General features: G+C 36.7%; 1 protein-coding gene across 2 annotated transcripts in view; it reads right to left on the reverse strand.

The window, feature by feature from the left end:
* DENND1B (DENN domain containing 1B) overlaps window positions 1-19,219 on the reverse strand; it is a 160,067-nt gene that overhangs the window by 116,012 nt on the left and 24,836 nt on the right. For both annotated transcript variants that reach the window (XM_087719184.1, XM_087719183.1), the window contains exon 3: window positions 10,505-10,548. In XM_087719184.1, the coding sequence (XP_087575310.1) occupies window positions 10,505-10,548 (44 nt within the window). The remainder of the gene's footprint in view (window positions 1-10,504; window positions 10,549-19,219) is intronic.

Here is a 19,219-nt window from a genome sequence, read left to right on the forward strand (position 1 = left end):
AGTTTCTGCAGGAGATGAAAAGCCATTAAACGTCTACTTAAGCCTTGGCTGCTAGTCAGATCAATTTGACATTCTGGTAGAAAAAATTCTGCAACTAGTATATAAAGAGATACTGGAATATGATATCAGTAAAAAAAAAAAAGTGTCCGGGGGTTAATATACCAGGGCTAAATCATGATCATTCAGGACGTCCTGACAACCACAGGTGGAATTCGGGTAGATTAAGAGAAATAAACACATTTTGTAATCTTCTTGCAACCAGGAAAAAATTAAACTACGCTTAAGGACCAGAGCTGTCAGACAACTAGTCTATGGTTTTGCTTATTAGAAGTAGCTTTAAAATTTCACAATTAAATTGATTACTAGGAAACGCGATGGCTCAGTGGCTAAGACGCTGAGCTGGTTGATCAGAAAGGTCGGCAGTTCGGCGGTTCGAATACCTACTGCTGTGTAACAGAGTGAGCTCCCGTGACTTGTCCCAGCTTCTGCCAACCGAGCAGTTCAAAAATACGTAAAAATGCAAGTAGAAAAATAGGACGATAACAGCGTTCAGTGCGCCTTCGGCATTTAGTCATGTCAGCCACATGACCATGGAGACGTCGGACAGCACTGTGGCTCTTCAGCTTTGAAAAGGAGATGAAAAAGCACCTACTTTACAGCCTCTGCTGCATTCTCAAATAGCAGCCCAGCAGATTCTTTAATATGATTAAGAGCAGATTGTTGTCATCTGCCCCAAAAAATCCTTTATAGGATTTTTGGGAAATCTCTGACAAATTTCACAGTACCTCAAGAATAAAATTACTTTTCTTCGTACAGATCTGCACTCTGCTTTTGATATAAAATAAGGTGCCCATTTTATTGCCTGGGCCGATTATGTGACTTTGTTTTCTATTTGCTATGGCAAGATTCCTGTCCCTGTGCAGCCTATAGTCTGCTGTCTTGAATCTTACCCGCATTCACTTGTTCTAGTTAACGGGGAAGAGGAGGAACAGAGGAAAGATGATTGGATGAATCCAGTGAGTGTTAAATACAACTTTGTGCAATGAAGTGGTTCCGCTAGATTTTAAAAGAGGAAATAATGAATATACTTATGAAAGAATCCTAGGGTGATCCCAAAGTTTATAACAACTAGTACTTGGCTGCAATTGGAAAGGAAGGTTTTGAAGACATCATTTTCTTAGTAAGCTAAAAAAAATTAGAAGAAACCGATTAACTTAATCCATTTTAGCCTAGGTTCAGATCTGCTTTCTGGAATTAATCAGCACTAAATAATCTGGTGAATGATTTCCTATGGGGCAAAGACAGGGGAAATATAATTCTGTTCATTCCACTTGATATTTCAGCAGCATCTGACTGGCCATGGAGACTTTTTCAAACATGTCTATGAGTCAAGGTTGAAAGCATTATTCAATGGATCTATTCTTACTCAAAGGAACTGTCTCATAAAATCATGACTTCCCTGATATCAGAGCATTTGTATGATAGCATCCTACAAGATGTTACATTCTCTTTAACTTGCATACAAAGATTGAGGCAATCATCAGGGATTTAAGGATGAGGTACCATCAATGTACTAGTAATACACTGGTCTATTTCTTCATAACATCTGAATCAGGAAAAGGTCTGGTACTTGCTTTGAATGTTCTCAGGAGTTAGACAATACAATGAAAATCAATGCACCAGAGCTGAATTCTGAGAAGACAGGGATCTTGTGGAAGGATATATTCAATAGGAAATCTGCCTAGTCTAAAAGGAATATTACTTCCTCAGAAAGAATGAGTTCAAATTTATAGAGTTCCTGGAATCATTATTACCACTAAAGGAGAACCTACATTACCAGCTTCAGTTTCTCAGGAACATGAAAATATTTCAAAGGTTAGTTCAAAATGTGTAGATACATGTACTGTACAATACACTTTTTCAGAATAATCAATTACCCAAGTCTTTTTCTGAGTAGCTACTTGGAAGCTGCTTCCAATGACTAAACTCCTCCCCGCCCCAAGATATTTTTTCTTAGCTCACTATAGTCTGGTGATTGTTTTCCATGTACTGATAACTTTCCAACTATATTATTTAATTTATGAATACATTTATACTGCCACCAGTCTACCAAAAGGATGTTCTTTTTACATAATATCCTCCTCTATGTGTGACTATCTTAGTAGCAGGTCTTAAAGATGCAGCTGGCATGGAATGAAGCAGACGGGCTGCTTACTACAGCACCAGGCCATGCACATGCTACACCCGTGCAAATCAAATGCTCTGGGTACCAATCAGCTATCACACAAAGAAATGTCTGCGGATACAAAATAAAATCCTGTTCATTTCATCCGACACATGCACTATGCTGAAAGCTCTCTGGGAAACAACTTTTTCCTATTGCTATTTGAAATTAGAGTAAGGAAGAGGTCACACGGACAGTACATTGTTCCAGTGCAAGGGAACGGCTTCTACGTCTGGAATCCCACTTCCAAGGCCTCCTCTTCATCTGCCTTTATAAGGGAGGAAGATTTTATCTAGATCAGGCAGTCTCACAGAAACTCAGGACTAAAGTCATAAAAGGGCTTTATGGGTCACAACCAGCATCTTCAATTGAAATCCAAATTTATATACAAGGGGATTAAAAGCAACCCAGAGACCAAACAGGAGAGTTCAGACCTCCAAAAGTAACTCAACCCTAGAACTCCAATTCCAGAATAACACGAGATGTGGAGATCTGGAGATCAACTAGAGAACTATAAACCACAAATTACCTCCTCATGCCTTAAGGTAAGCAACAACTAAAAGCAAATTTTAATTGGGGGAAAAAGAAAAAGTTATAGGTTGCGTTAAATCTCTTCCACTGCAGAAAAAAAACACCAGTTAAAAAGTACTTATGTAAAACTAATTACAGGTTCATGTCGTATGGAAACAAATATCTGTTACAACATGTTCTGTTTATCCTGCCCCCATCTATTTTCTTATGAACTGTATAAAATTTTATATATATATTATGTGTGTGTGTATGTGTATGTAGGTATGTATGTATGTGTGTGTGTGTGTGTGTGTGTATATATATGTATGTATGTATGTATGTATGTATGTATGTATATATATATATATGTATGTTATGTTTGTGCTAATAAATAAATAAAGGGAGACTGGTATAGATCTATTTCAAGCTATTTAGCTCTCATCAGCTAGCCACACCCTTGCTGGGAATCGAACCTGTGCTGTATTGCCTCTTAGGCAGATGTGTTAACCATTGAGCTACAGAGCTCGACTCCTTATCAGCCAGGCCAGGGTGAAAGGTATATATTTAAAGTCACAACCCCTGGTATGCCCAAATATGGGAGGAAGGTCACACTTCCATTCTCTGTCCTTCGGCTCGTCACAAGAGACCATCCAGACAGAAACCCAATATTTTTTACTGTTGCCTTTTTGTTACATTTGTTATGTTTGTGCTGATAAATAATATATATATATATGACTGGTACACCCTGGTACAGATGTATTGGTGCCTGCTGGGAGCACCAGGTACCGTTTCTGTACAGTGCTCCAGAGGGCCTACCTGTCTGCCTACCCTCACCTGTATTTGAGCCGACTGGGGCTTTCGCACATGCGCACGGAGCATACAGCAGCCTGCGCAATGCTCCACCGAGCAGCTGGAGTGTCACAGACCATCGCGGGCGGTAAGTACGCATGCACGCGCTGTGTACCGGTTGAAAAGGGATCCAGAACCCACCACTGGTACATATGCTGATAAAGTTTGGTCTAGTGGTCAAGACATCAGGCTAGAAACCAGGAGACCGTGAGTTCTAGACCTCCCATCAGCAGCTGGGTGACTTTGGTCAGTTCCCTCTCTTTCAGTCCACCCTCCTTCACAAGATTCTTGTTGTGGGGGAAATAGGAGGTTAGGAGTATTAGATATCGTTGTCATCTTTAGTTATTTATAAAAATATTAAAGGCAGGATGAAAATAAACGAACAAATAACCTTATAAAGTTACGTATTTGTACTATTATTGTAAATCTATCACTGTGCATAGCTATGCACTGCAATCAGTATTTTTTATTAACTAGCCTACTCCCGAGCAAAGTTTAAGTTTTCTTACAACATTGTAAGGGGGGGAAATATAAAAAAGCTTTCTAGACATATTAACTGAAAGCCAGACCAGAAAAAAACAGTTATAGGACTGAATACGTAGAGAGCTTCTGCAGAAACAGTATCCAAACAATGGGCGCACACCTGACGTGGAGTTGTTATATGCAGCTATTTCACTACATCCTGTGGTTGGCAAACACAGGAAGACTCAAAAACCACCTTCTGTGAGTCATACTGGTATGGAATCTAATTAGTGGGGCTTAGGGTGCCTATAGTAAGAAAAATGAATAATTTATCCAATAACACCATCATATCTTTACATGAAAATAGGAGAACAGAGACAGAAGGGAATCTCACACCTTTCCCTCCAGCTTGAAGATATACAAATGCATGCATTTCGCAGGGCTCTAGAAACACCATATGGAAGTTGTGAATACTAAAATAAGTGTGGATTGAGCAATGGAATGAAATACTAGATCATGAATTTTCAGTCTGCTCCCAATTTATATAAGCATTACAAGGCAAATAGCAGCTATTAGCTATTGTTTTAAAATGTGTGAAACATAACAGAAAACAGAAAGGGCACCATGGAAATCAGATACCAATGAAAGTTTCAAGAAAAGCATTTCATATATCACAATTTTTGGAAAAACGGTCAAGAAAAAACATCCTATTTAAATCATATCAGAAACAGGCTGAGAGTCCCCAGATTACATGAACAACACAGCATTAAAACATAGTATTCAGAAAAATATGAATGAAAGTGAACTAGCTGCTTTGAGATCTGCAGCTATAAAAAGAACAAATTGAAAAAAGAAAAGAACAATTTCCGATTTTTACGCAGGATAACCAAAACAATTCCTTCTAGAACCTGCAGAGTTCTTCCAATTAAAAATTACACTTGGTTAAAAAAGAATAAGCATTTTTGTTTTTCACTAAGTAGTGTCAAATATTACAGCTGTACTATAAAAATGAGTAACATATGCATACAGTCTATTAAAATGCACATAATTTATCTAGCTCAAAATGAAAACATATCTAACAAGTAATTCTATTCATCTGGCCCCTTTTCACCCACCCTTAAGATATACAAATGCATGCCTTTTCACCAGAACATAGCAGCTGGTAATGAAAAGGAAAGCATTCAAATGATCATTTTCACATCATATTCCTTCGTCTTTTCTCCACTTTCTCCTGTCTTTCTTTGAGCTCCATTCTATGACAAGAGAGCCGTTTCTTAGATCAATTCATATTTCCATAATCCACACTGCTGCTTCTCCCTCTTCTCCCCAGGGTAGACCACCCCCCACCTCCAGGACTGTGGCTTACAACTGTCATTAAGACCTGTAACAATAACAAGATAACAAAAGAGTTTGGTCAAGATGAGGCTTGCCTATGCCATATGCTGGTCAAATGCAACATTTCAGACCCATGGAAATGCTATAAAACAAAAATCATGATCCTAGCAAGACTCTGGACCTGCCACCTGTCCCTCCAAACGCAAGGAAATGACCTTTTTTTACAATGTCAACTATATCTTTGCGGTACATAAAACATTTGTGTACAAATGATAATTTGCCTTCACGTTGGAAGGATTCAAACTCTTCAGATACCAAGTGGTAGGGAGGCCTTCCTCATGTCTTCAAAATATTTGCTTACAAAAACTCTGTGTATAAAACAACTGGAGGGATAATTAGCTGCAAGTTAATAATAAAAAACATAATGAATAGTTCACATTTAGTACTGTTACACTTGTATCTTCCTAACATTTCCGTAGTGCCATGTACATATTTTAACAAATGTTAAGAATAGTTGTCTAATCACACAAAAACTTCAAGGCTCTCGAAATCTGATGATATCACATTAGATGTCTAGGATTCTTATCTGGAAAGTTATAACAAAATTAGGCATCTTTCTAGAATCATTTAGGATAACTTATACAAATAACACAATTTTTGTTTCTCTAAGGTAGCCCTTGTTTCAGTGGTGGGTTGCAGGCAGTACACCCCGGTATGGGCATACCAGAGCCAGCCCGGAGCACCGGATACCGTTCCGATATGGTGCTCTGGAGGGCCCACCCACCCGCCCGAGCTCCTTACAGGTGTTTAGAGGCTTCTGCGACTCCGCGGAGGCCCATGGCGCATACAGCGCCTGTGCGATGCTCCGCGGAGCAACTGGAACATTGGAGAGCATCGCGGAGGCACTAAGACACAGGCATGTGCTGCGCACCTGTGCACCCGCACTGCATGCGTCCATGAGGACGCCGCTGGCCCCGTTCCAACCGTACCAGTTGGAATGGGATTCCCACACCACCACTGCCTTGTTTCCATTTAAGTACAGTCCAGTTGAGAAAAAAGAAAGGAAAAAAACAGCAAAGAAGAAAATGGGCTTATTTTTCACTTTTTTTGTTCTCTGTTAACTAAATTTTCTTTGACCTAAGTGTCCTTCAAATCATGGATTATAAAGCTGAATAGTTTCAGAAACCCTAGTTTAGGTTTTGTTGCAGTTAATCAGCAACAGGAGTGAAATATCCTCACAAACATGCTAAGAGAAAAGTGAGAACCAATGGGAGGACTGAAATTTTGAACCATAACTGAACAGCTATTGCCCAGCTCTGGTTACGTATCATGCCTTTCAATTAATAAAGTATTCATATTTCAAATTTTTATCCCAAGAAACCTAACCAACTGCCTAATTTTCAGGAAGTATCCATGCTTATTCTGTTGCTTAATGTCAAAGTTCAAGAGCAAGTAGCCATCCATAATAAGTATATTACTGAACACTAGTTCTGCATGGTGATTCCATATTGAGATAAGCAAATGAGATAAGATCAAGTGGTATATGTTCTTCTATAATGCATTTGCTGGATTCAATATGGACTTTCCTCCTCAAAGCCTTATTACTGTATGTTTATTGAAGAAATTTTTTATCTTGTCATTCCAAGAGCCTTTGCTTCTGTTTAGAATTTTAGTTTTGTTTTCTATTTTTATGCAGAGACAATATAAAGAGCATTACCCCTGCAAAAGCAAACCAGATGCCTTAATACAGCATGTTCAGAAAGATAAGGTTGCTCCTGGCACAGAAATCTTCCCAGTGCTTCTCCAAAGATCTGGAGTTGTTATTTCTCCACCAGCCAAAATAGAATCGCTCTTCTACACTGTCCATATGTAAAGTCAAGATATTGCAATGGAGTTTGGAGATGCTCTATCAAAATCACATCAAGAATCTGGGGTGGCCATGGCCACTACAAATACCTGGGCATCCTTCAAGCTGACATTAGGCACACTGAAATCAGGAAGAGAGCTAGAAGAGAATATATACCTATGCCAAATATGACATCTTTATTTTATTGGACTTTGAAAGCTAGGATGGAAGGAAAGCAGAGTGGGCTTATGGTGTGTCATTAAAAGACTCTGTACTCTGCATTTTAGTAGCTGGACTAATAAAAATGAGAGCGGCAGAAGATTACAGGAATATGGGAAAATCACATATGCTTTCTTTTCATATTGAAGAACTTCCTTTTTAGAAACAGAACTCCTGGGCCAGGTCCTGAAGCCAGACTGACTAAAAGGTTCTTTTGCAGGAATCAAAGGACAAACAAGAAAATATATATATATATTTATAAATCAGAAAGAAGAAGGGACACGAATGGCTGGCAGAGGAGAAAGGAATAGATTTATGTGTGTTGTGGAATACCATATTGTAATGATTTGCCAGGGAGAGCGGGATAAATCAGTGCTTACTTATCTTCAGTTAGCTAGAACAGAAGCTATAAAATAGGGGCTGACAATCGGTACCCTCTCAACTAAACCTAATTCAAATAATGGTGATCCCAGACTCAACTGCTCTTCCTTCACCTGGCAAATAAATCCTTCCAGGAAGTAGTGAGCAACGGCAAGTAGCAAAATGGCTGCCCAAAATTCTGCTTTGAAGTTTCTTAACTTTTTATGTGATTCTGAAAACCATGGAAGAGCAAAAAGGGCTTTAGTGAATAATGATCCAACATACTTCTCCGTATAGTTCCTTGCCTACTCACAGGGAAGGAGGAAGAAAGAAAATAAAGAAGTTAAGATGAACTTTAAGCTTTTAATTTAACTATTCCGGGGGTCGGGGAGAACTTCAATTTCAGGGCCAAAAGAACAAAGCTTTGAAAACCAAACTGCTTCTATAGCGGAATATTGGAAAGTACTTTAATCATGATTTTGATCTTAGCGGGTGATATTTTGATCTAAAATATGTCAATTATTTTATAAATATTTGAAGGAAACAAAAAATGGGGGAAGCCATATAATATTAATTTCAGATGGTGATTATCACAAGAATAAAGCAAAGTTAATCATAATAGTTAAAATAGAAAGAAATACAGGATACACAGTAAATAAATATAAATAAATATTAGTTTTCTTTATGGAAATCAGGAATCTACAAAAGGGCTACTGGTATCAAACAATCCAAGAGTCAGGATGAAAATATTTTTAAATTTATTACAGAAATACAAAGACTGCCACTTTCAAGAAAATTGAAAGGAAGCATGAATAATTAGGCAAAAATAGTTGCACCTTTTAAACTTTGTTTACACTTTAATAAACTATAAGGTGCACTTATATAATATGACAGTTTTCTCATATTATATGCACCATATATGATCAGCTGCAAGGCCCCTTCATCCTTCATGTTCTCTTTGTGCTAAAAATCTATATCCACTTTTCTTCCTCACTCAGTTGATGGGTTATGTGGTAGACAGCAGAAGGCCACACATCTCCCTTGATCAGATTGATGGGGGAGGGAATTAATCTTTTTTACTCCTTCTCCCAAGCAACTCTATGGAAAAAAAATTCTCTTTTTCTGTTTTCAAGAACTGTATCTATAGGGCTTCAAAGGAAAATCTACCTAAGTTCTTAATTAACACAGTAAAAGAAATAAAATATTAATTGCAAGTATAATACATTTGTTATACATGTAAGCCCAGTGTATGAATATATATGAACTGCAGTATGCCTTTGAGATTAAACCATAATTAAGATAGTTAGGCTAAAAGTAACAAACTTTGCTCTCAGTCAAAGATAAATTAATTTCATTCTGCAAATGAAGTTTCTGTCTGCTGAAACAGAGTTCAATTTCTATTATTCTGTGAAAAATTGTCAAAAAAACAATCCCAGAATTAAAATTAAATTAAATTTTTTGTGCTTTTATGAACATGTGCTGTTGTTAATAACAATCAGTGTTGTTGAGTACAAATTTGTACCCAGGCTCTCATAATTTGGTAGAATAGATTGTTAAAAATAATAATGTATGTCAAAAATGATATAAACAAAAAAGCAGGAGAGGCCAATGTAAAATCAAAATTTTAATTTCTATTATCTATTAAATTCATCACTTACATAAATTGAACTGAATTAAATCAGGTTACAGATTATTGCCTGTGTATTTAATAACTGGCCTCCTGTCAAACTAAGAATTATAGTTTGTAAATTTTGAAGGGACTCTGAAACTATGTGTCCTCAGAACCTGGACTGAACACCTCTGATAAATATTTTATTCACTGAATATTACAGATTTCTGTGAAAAAGGAAGGCATTCAAAACCATTAATATTTAGCTCAACCTTGTTTGGCCTTAGATGTAAGACAGGGGTGTCAAACTTGCGTTATCACATTGTCGTCATGTGACGTATCTTGACTTTTCCCCCCTTTGCTAAAAGAGGGGTGGGTGTGGCCAGTGCGTGATGCATCTGGGACACGGGCTGAAAGTGTAACATCCCTGGTGTAAGCTAACTGACACTGTGGCGTACGTATAGGACAGCGTTTCTCAGCCTTGAGAGTTTGAAGATACGTGGACTTCCAACTCCCACAGTTCCCCAGCCAGTATGGCTGACTGGGGAATTCTGGAAGTTGAAGTCTGCACATCTTCAGGTTCTCAACGTTGAGAAACACTGGTGTATGGCATTTCTACCACCCATGGGTTGAGCTATCATGAAACATTCATAACTGAGCTGATTTATCTGTATTGTGTGGATAAATATGTCTAAAATCACCACCTGAGCTTATTGATAAAGTTATGTACCTGGTGATGATTTTAATGTTTTTATATCAATCATAATTACACTAATGTAGTCCACAGGAAGGTTATTAATAATAGTAGGAAAAACAATTCCATCAGAGGTACATCCACACATACATCCATGGCGTTAACTTAATAAGGCCATGAAAGTAACTAATATCCTGTGTAATGTTTCAAGCAGCAAACAGATTCTAATAATACAATCAGCTGGTGAAGATTCTCTCACTGCCATTCCCAACCATCTGCCTTTCTCTACCTCAGTAGGAAAGCTGCTACAGAGACAGAAATGATGTTGGTATTATTATTGTTGTTATTACATTTACTACTCTGTCATTTTAAAAGGATCAATCTCACATGTCTAACCTGGTCTCCAAAGTCCTCCGGGAACTTCCACAAAACCACAGGATCTGTAAATAATTGACAGGCAGCATTAATCAGAGGCAAAGAAGCAGCATCTTACAGTAGAGTACATTAATATTAAAGAAGGCCAATGTTGCTTTAGGCTCACAGAGAGATATTGTAGAAAAAAAAATGTGTCTAAGGAGAAAATCCTAAAGTATTCAAAATATGTTGTAAAACATCATATTATAATTATATTTGCATATTTGTTAACAGATCAGTAGGCTATTCTATGCTTATTTTACTCAATGCTTTTTAACTGTACAGTTTTTCAATGTTATTTAAATCATTAACTCCTAATGCCATAAGTACTACTTTATTCTCTTAAATGACCATCTAAATCCCCCCCAATGTTCTAATTTTTGCAACATTTGGGATTTTCAGGGAATAAGATTGAAGAAAAGAAACAAACATATCAATAGTTGCATCGTGGCACTGATTCATGCCTGCATATATTTGCTTTTGTTCCTCCTCTTACCACTGAAACTGTCTGTAAGTATATTTAAATGCTGCATCCGTAACCATACAATCTTTTAGGCTGCAAGTGTTGCATGGATGTTTGGATTCTGGCTCATATTTTACTAGTAATTTATAAATTATGCCTAACCAATGTTCAGTATTACACATTGTAAGATTTCCAAGGTGAGATACACCTCTCTGCATTCCCCCTTCAGGATTTCTTTCATTCCTGCATTGCTTCATTGTGTATCAAGATACTGCAACCAATTATATGTTGAGGAGAACTATGTCGTAAGAGGCATTATTATATGACATTGTAGCGTGCAAAGAAATTGTGATTGTAGCTTATTCATTTTCATACATTTACTACTACATACTGTCATTTTTATATGCATCTGAAACATAAATATATTCAATTAGATATAAAAGACAGCTAGACTCTTTAGATCAGTGTTTCTCAACCTTGGCAACTTGAAGATGTCCGGACTTCAACTCCCAGAATTCCCCAGCCAGCGTTCGCTGGCTGGGGAATTCTGGGAGTTGAAATCCGGACATCTTCAACTTGCCAAGGTTGAGAAACACTGCTTTAGATTATAGCAGTCCCCATAATAATTCTAACTACAAACTTACAATACATGTAACTTTTAATACATACTTAGTAAGAAAATCATTTCATTATAAATTAAGGGGGAAGAAAAATATTACATTATTGCATTCCATACTATTTGAAGGAACAGAAAGGCCACAGAATTTTCCAAGTATTACAAGCACGTTACCTATTCATGCCAGAGCATATCTGTTATACAAGCTATTATTTGAATAGATAAGCAACAATGAGAATTTCAATGGAAAATGATATTTAATTTTTTCCCATATTGATATAGGATGTTCCACTGTTGGTATCATATTCCAGTTCTGGTTGTTAAAATGAACAATTCATTCTTACTGAACCTTACAGAGCCACCCATTTCTTTAAAGGATGTTGGGGAGGAATTGGCTCGTGGCCTTCCCTGTCAGTTTCCCCATTGCAAATGGCAACTATATGATCAGAGATACTGCAACTATCTCCTAAGTGCAAGCTTGTTGCTAAGTTCCCAATCGTGTGACTGTAGGGGGCCTTGCAACCGCCAGGAACTCAAGGAACAGTCATAAGTATCTTTCCCTGAGCATCACAGAAACTTCAAACGGTCATTGAACAAGGAGTTGATGAATAAGGACTACTTGTAAATTGAAATTATATCTATCCTCATGAAAAGTTAACCCTGTTGGAAGTGTGGCCTAATCCCCAAAACTCCTTTAAAAAGTGACCAAAAGATCACACCGAATGTCTGCAACCCCATTCACCGGATATTCTTCTATCATAATTAATTATGTATGGTAGTGTTTCATACCCATCTTCCAGAATAAATTTTTAATAAACAAATGATTTATGTTCCTTAAGAACTATGTACATTTTATTCAAAAACAACAGGACTCCACATATTTATAAAAAAAACAAAAGGCAATTTAAATTATTTTTATTGGATGAATTTATTTTCTGTTGATAATATTTATGTTTTTCTTGACTTATTTCTGGTAGTTATAATCTACCACAGGTAGATATCAAAGCATCAAGAATTGTGGATTTTTTCATAGATGACAAAATTATGCAACGCTGGCAGAAAAAATCTAAACCTAATTTGCAACAAGATATTTTTTATAAGCACTGTCAACCCTTGAATTACTTTTTTTCCCCCAAATAATAGGACCCAAAAACTTTCAGAGTGTATAAGGGTATATTTTTTTAAAAACATATAGCAATTTTCCATTTGGATTTTTTCCCTCTTTATTTTAAAGATTAATTTTGAAGTTAAGAATTTTTTCATATTTTTTTCTTTTGTTGAATAGAATATATTGAAACCAGTTTTACATAAACTGAATCATTAAGGACCCTCTTCATGCAGGACTCAAATATCCAACACATGGCGTATAACCAGACCATCCAGTAATAGATGCACTCTGAAAAAGACGATCAAAAATTACAGCATATTGGCACCAGTTGAAAAAATAATGTTCCCCTCATCTCCATCTCGTCTGTTGTTCTCACATAAGAAAGAAAATGGATTGAAACCTCTGAGAATATTATCATATCTATCCTAATCCCTTTTGAAGAGACAGAAGTGACTTTTCTGTTATTGTAATATATATGATATGCTTACCTTCCATATTTAAACTTACATATGTAAACTACTTAAATCTAGATATAAAGTACTTTATATTTCATATTTATCATCTTAAATACCAATGTCGAGCAGGAGACAAAGGATATAAAATTGTGTGCGGTTTATTTTGAAAAAAGGTTTCAACATTAACCAACAAAAGAGGAAAATTCATTGTTCAAATATATTATTATAAATCAATTCAAGAGACATTTTTTAAAAATTATTAGAAAACCTATCCCAAAAACATTACAAATGCAGTATTATCTAAATTTGCTTCCCTTATCAGATATTTGAATCTTACTTAATTGATCGTTCAAAATATCATATTTTATACTGCTCGAGGTTGAAATACTAAAACTGTGCCCTACTACAATAATGTAAATGTGAGTTAAAACAAATATATACTGGTTAATGCTGGGCCTAAAGTAGGAACTTGGGGACAGGCTGAGACTGTTGAAGGCCACCACCAAGGAATAGCAATAGCAATAGCAGTAGACTTATATACCGCTTCATAGGCCTTTCAGGCCTCTCTAAGCGGTTTACAGAGAGTCAGCATATTGCCCCCAACAATCTGGGTCCTCATTTTACCCACCTCGGAAGGATGGAAGGCTGAGTCAACCCTGAGCCGGTGAGATTTGAACCGCTGACCTGCTGATCTAGCAGTAGCCTGCAGTGCTGCATTTAACCACTGCGCCACCTTGGCTCTTCAATACCACTTCAAGCTCCCCGTTTTGGGAGGCACCACGTTATCTAGCGCCCACCTACAGGACCTGCCTTACAGCCCACAGCTCTCATTTGCTGGTCTCAACTGATGGTCCGCACTGTCCTGGGGCTATGATGGCAACTGGGACTCCTAGGATTTCAGTTACTAAGAAAAATGGTCACATGACATTGTGCTTTATGACATTGCTTAGTGACACAAATCCTACTCCCAGTTGCCATTGCAACCAAAGGATTACTTTCTAGTTTCAAAGAAGACAAAAGAAGAGGGTAGTATTAATCATATACTGTACATTAAAAAGAATTAATTATTCTAGCTTTGAACATTCCTGCACTTCAAATTAAAATGTTCTTGCCATTTCATGTATTTCATATGAAAGGTACATATTAGAGGCTTTGAGTATTAGTATCAGACATATCCAAGATTAGGAGGGAATCTTAGAATCCTATCTCTAAATAGATAAAAGCTTTAAGAACTTGAATAGATGCTAGCAGGGGAAAGTAAGAGAAAGCAAGCAATATTTGCCAAGCAGCCACCATAATCAAAAGAAAGAACAGTTCAAAACATAGAAGCTTAATAAAAAGGATCATCATTTCGAAGAAAAATATTTGCTGTCTGACATTTAAAATGAATCAGATTAAAGACAATATGTAAATATCCATATTAGTTTTGTAGATTCTTGATAGCATACTTTCATGCAAATCACTAAGAAAAGGCATTTTTGTATAAAGAACAAACCAAAATTTTATTCTTATAAGTTAATATGAAGCCTATTAAAAGAATTATCTGGCCAAAAAAAAGTATACCTATATGTTCATGTATTCTTACTAGAGTGAAAAAGTTAATTATTCCAATTACGTTGTTCAAGAAATAGAGAACCTCATTTTTTTAAAAAAAATGATAACTGTCCTGTTTGGGGAAAAAGTGTATCTCTTATTTAAATGATTTCTGTTGTGGTAAGTAGAATGTAGGTAGACTTCTACCTATAATCATTTGTTCCGCTACCGGTAGTGTGATTGCAAACTGGGTGTTTGGCAACCTGTTGAACACAATCATAGGATCGGCATTTACAGCCTTCCCTGCTGGCATCCCCAGAAAGCCAATGGGGAAGCCGGCAAGGAAGGTCACATGTCATTGTGGTAAGTTTCTCCCATCCATGCACCTCCTGCGGCCTCTCTGCACTTGTCCTGTGCCTTTCACGCACCCATTCATGACCTTAATTCCTGGCACCATCCCCAACTCATCCAGAGCTTCTCACAGAGTCCCTTGCAACATTCCCGACTCACCCAGCCTCCCATCTCAAATTTAACCCACACAGCACCTTTCACACTTTCTACTTTCCCTGAGCTACATGGCACATCCTATGTACCCCCCTCACAGCCTTTCTAAGCAGCATCTTTCATGCATTTCCTCACACATCATCTCTCCCCAGGTGCTTATGCTTTTAAAAGTAGTTTTAAAACTGTTGGTACCAATGGAGGTTTTTCCCCAAAAGAGAGTAGTTTGGTAGAACTTTTCAAGGGGGTTGATACTAGGACACAAGAATTTCCCTTTCTCCCAGTAACATTTTTAAAAATATCACTGAAATCGCCTTATATAGGATTCGTTCTTAAATGTGCGTACAGTCAAGTAAGTTTCCCATCCCTACCATAAGCCATGAAATGTTATTTCTTTTAACTTTTCTAATTTGATTAGAAATGCTAACTTCTGAAATATTGTTACCGTGTATCTTTTTTGCTGTGGAAAACAAAAATCTGAGCTATCATTTTTCCACCTTGTGCTGTGAATCTCTTTTGCCCAATGTTGTGTTAGAGCATTTCCACGGATAGAAAGCCATTTCCAGCTCCCTGGGAACATAAAAGACTTTTTCGCTGCAATGCCATTAGTTATGCCATAAAACGAAAACCTTAATCGGGTGAAAGTTCATTGCACAGAAAGCGCAAAGATGAAATTGAACATGCCATGCTTTTAGCCTGGCTACAAAATGAAGGATTTAGAGAAAAGGATCCCCTGCTCATCCTCTGCGCTGACAATTGGGCCTCTCAAGCATCCTCCTTTTCATCATCCTTGCAGATTTCAGGGATGGCCTACCTGAGCCTTTTCCACAAGAGGCTGACAGCCACATTTTTCTAAAGGCCACTTGAGTTATGATGCTCAGGAGACCAATAATGTATTTGTTTGATTGCTCATTGTATTCTTGAGTTTTTATATCCTATTTTAATTATATTTGTAAGCTGCCACGAGTTGAACAGATTTGGAGGACATAAAAACTAATAAATAATGTAACAGCACCAGCAAAAAATGAAACAAGAGTAAATAATATTCACGGTTATGGATACTTTAAAGCACAAAAGTGAATTTTGATTCCTCAAAACAAGATCATGCAAACAATATTCTCATACCTAATAAGTATCACTATAAAATATTATATTACATAATATATTGATTTATCAGCATTCTCATCAGTTTTATAAAAAGAAATGAAGCGTGGCAAATATTCTTTAACTATTGATTATCGGGTATTCCATTTCAAAAACTATTTCTACATTACAAAAAAAAAAAAAAGTAAAAATGTTGGTCCTGCAGCTTTCAGGAGAGTTTGTTTTGAAAAGAGGGAATGAGGCTCATTTAGAACTTTCTCCCAAAAGGTGTTTCACAGGACAAAGGCTATGAGAGATCAAAGGTGCAACCTTGGCTACAATAAAGCACAATGAAATCAATGGGAACTGCACATGAGTCCCATACTCTCACACATCTTGTCATCCTAATATACCTATATAGATACCCTACATTGTCAAGGGCCTTCCCATAGGCAACACAGGGTGGTGGGTCTCCCTACTTGCTGAAGGTGAATAGGATGTAACAAAGGGTTAATAGGAAAGGAGAAGAGACTCATGCAAACTCACTCGTGATTCTTTACTTAATCCACCTATACGCTCTTCATTGTACTCTGGTACTTGACCCAAAGAGAATGGGTTCGCAACAGAAAATGCCAGAGAGGTTTGTTGGCATCATCTTGGACATGGAAGCAAGATCATTCTTCTATCCCAACCATCTATCCCAAGAGATGCCATGGATCCATGCAACTTGCCTAGATATCTTCATTGGTGGACCATTCTTCTTTGGGGGTTAAAATACTACTTTGTTAAATAGTACGAACCTACCTACTTATCTCCTCTATTTAATTATATTTCAATCATCTTGACTGTTCTCCTATTAATTTTCTGAAGCTACACTTCTATAATTAAAATGATCAAGCAGGAGATGGTAGGGTCTGTGGTTGAAGAAAAAATCCACCAAATAAACCGAAGAAACTCTGCTTCTCTATGATGCTCAATGGAAGCTCAACTGATGCAAACCCATTCTCTTTGGGTTAAGTACCAGAGTACAATAAAGAGTGCATAGGTGGATTAAACTCCCCATGATGCTCAATGGAAGCTCAACTGATGCTCAATGCAATACCAGGTATATATACTGATGTTCTATGATGCTCTATGTGCTCCTCTATGATGCCCTATGATGCTCAATTCAATTCCAGGTATATTATCATGCACACAACATTACTTGCCCCACATATTCATTCTGTGAATGTTGATGGACTGCACTGATTAAGGACAGAACTCACCAAATGTTGTCATTCACTCAGTAAGTTAAGGATTCTAAACCCCAATGACAAATAATCTGGTAGAATTAATGTTTGAAGTTTCTTCCAGATGTTCATGAGACTGATTAGCTATAAAGTTTGCTCAAGGGTAAAGATTATAGTCTTAATTTTTTTTTCTCAATATTGATTTAGAAAAAAAGCTTTCTCATGTATAATTTAAGGCATGATGTCAATGCTTATATGCATTTTTTCATATTATTTCTCATTTGACTTGTGTGACATAAAGTTCACACACACACACACACACACACACACTGCAATTCTAAAGTGCTTGTTTCAAAATTGTGTTGCACTGATATTTGTGAGGTGGGGAGGAAGGAAAAAGATATTGTCTTTCAAATTGCTTCAGTGCTTTAAACACCTCAATGCTGGGAAGTCAAATCCCCTTATTTGGGAAATAACTAATCTTTAAGGAGCTGAACATTTACAAACAAAAAGGAAGAATCCACATAGCACCCAGAAACCTCCCTTCCAATACAGGACAGGAAATAAGAGGTGGCTGAAGATACATATGACAGAACCCTTGAAAAGCATAAAAATGAACATGAACCTAAGACAGGAAATAATCGGAATGGACTTTTGCAGAATCATATATCTTTTAAAATCTTACACAGCTGGTCCTTGCTTAATGACTGGTTGCATAGTGACTGTTCAAAGTTCCCACCGACCTTCCAAGAGCTACTTTGGACCTGTTTTCAAAGATCCACATGATCGAAATTTTGGATACTTGGCAACTGGCTCACATTTATGGCCTTCTGCAGTATTCCAGAATCATATTACCATGATTTTCAGCAATTCTTTTTTATATATTTTTATAAAAATTGGTTCAATTAACAACTGTGTCATTCACTTAACTACCACTTTAACCTTAATTCCTGGCTCTATTATGGTTATAAGTCAAAACCTACCTGCAAGTTTTTTATAATAGCATATCAATGGCACATAAAGGGTCATTTAAAGTTCTCCTGGATTAAATGGCTGCAAAACCACTCCTCAAAAATCTGTTGAAAATTGTATTTATATGTGGAATTCTAATACACATTTTATCAATCACCTACAAGTTTTGAAACTGAAACAGTTCTGAAACTGAAATGCTAAAAATATATATTGTATTGTTGTTGTTGTTGTAATATTGTTGCTAAAATAAGTATCTTAACTTTTCTTTGCTGACTTTTTTAACACGAAAATCCTTTCTAAAAGGTATTTTTTCAATAATGACTATTTTACTTCATTTTTTGTATGAAGGAAATGGAAACCCTCTGTTTCTTAAGCCAGGTAATGCAGGGACACACAGGGGAACTTAGCTGACACTAAAACCCAAATCTGATCCGATAGATCAATTCCCATTCTGGGAGTATCCAGGATAGCATAATTCAAACCACTCTGATTGTGACTTTACCAACTGTATCAGATTTTATTTTGCAGCCTTGTGATCCCACTAGGAATTTAACCTGAAAATCTAGGATTTCTTACTTGTACAAAGAGGTATTTAAAGGCGCTACTGCTTTAAATAGAAAATCACAATCAAAATAGAGAATCACAATAATATTTAAAATAATGTCCACTGATTCTTACTTATGTGTTTCAAATATATATATATTACTTTAAATGTACTAGTCTACTGTTATTTTTTG

This window comes from Thamnophis sirtalis, unplaced genomic scaffold, assembly GCF_051295495.1.
Source record: "Thamnophis sirtalis isolate CommonGarterSnake01/CBP01778 unplaced genomic scaffold, rThaSir2_p1.2 scaffold_7, whole genome shotgun sequence".
NCBI classification, from domain to species: domain Eukaryota; kingdom Metazoa; phylum Chordata; class Lepidosauria; order Squamata; family Natricidae; genus Thamnophis; species Thamnophis sirtalis.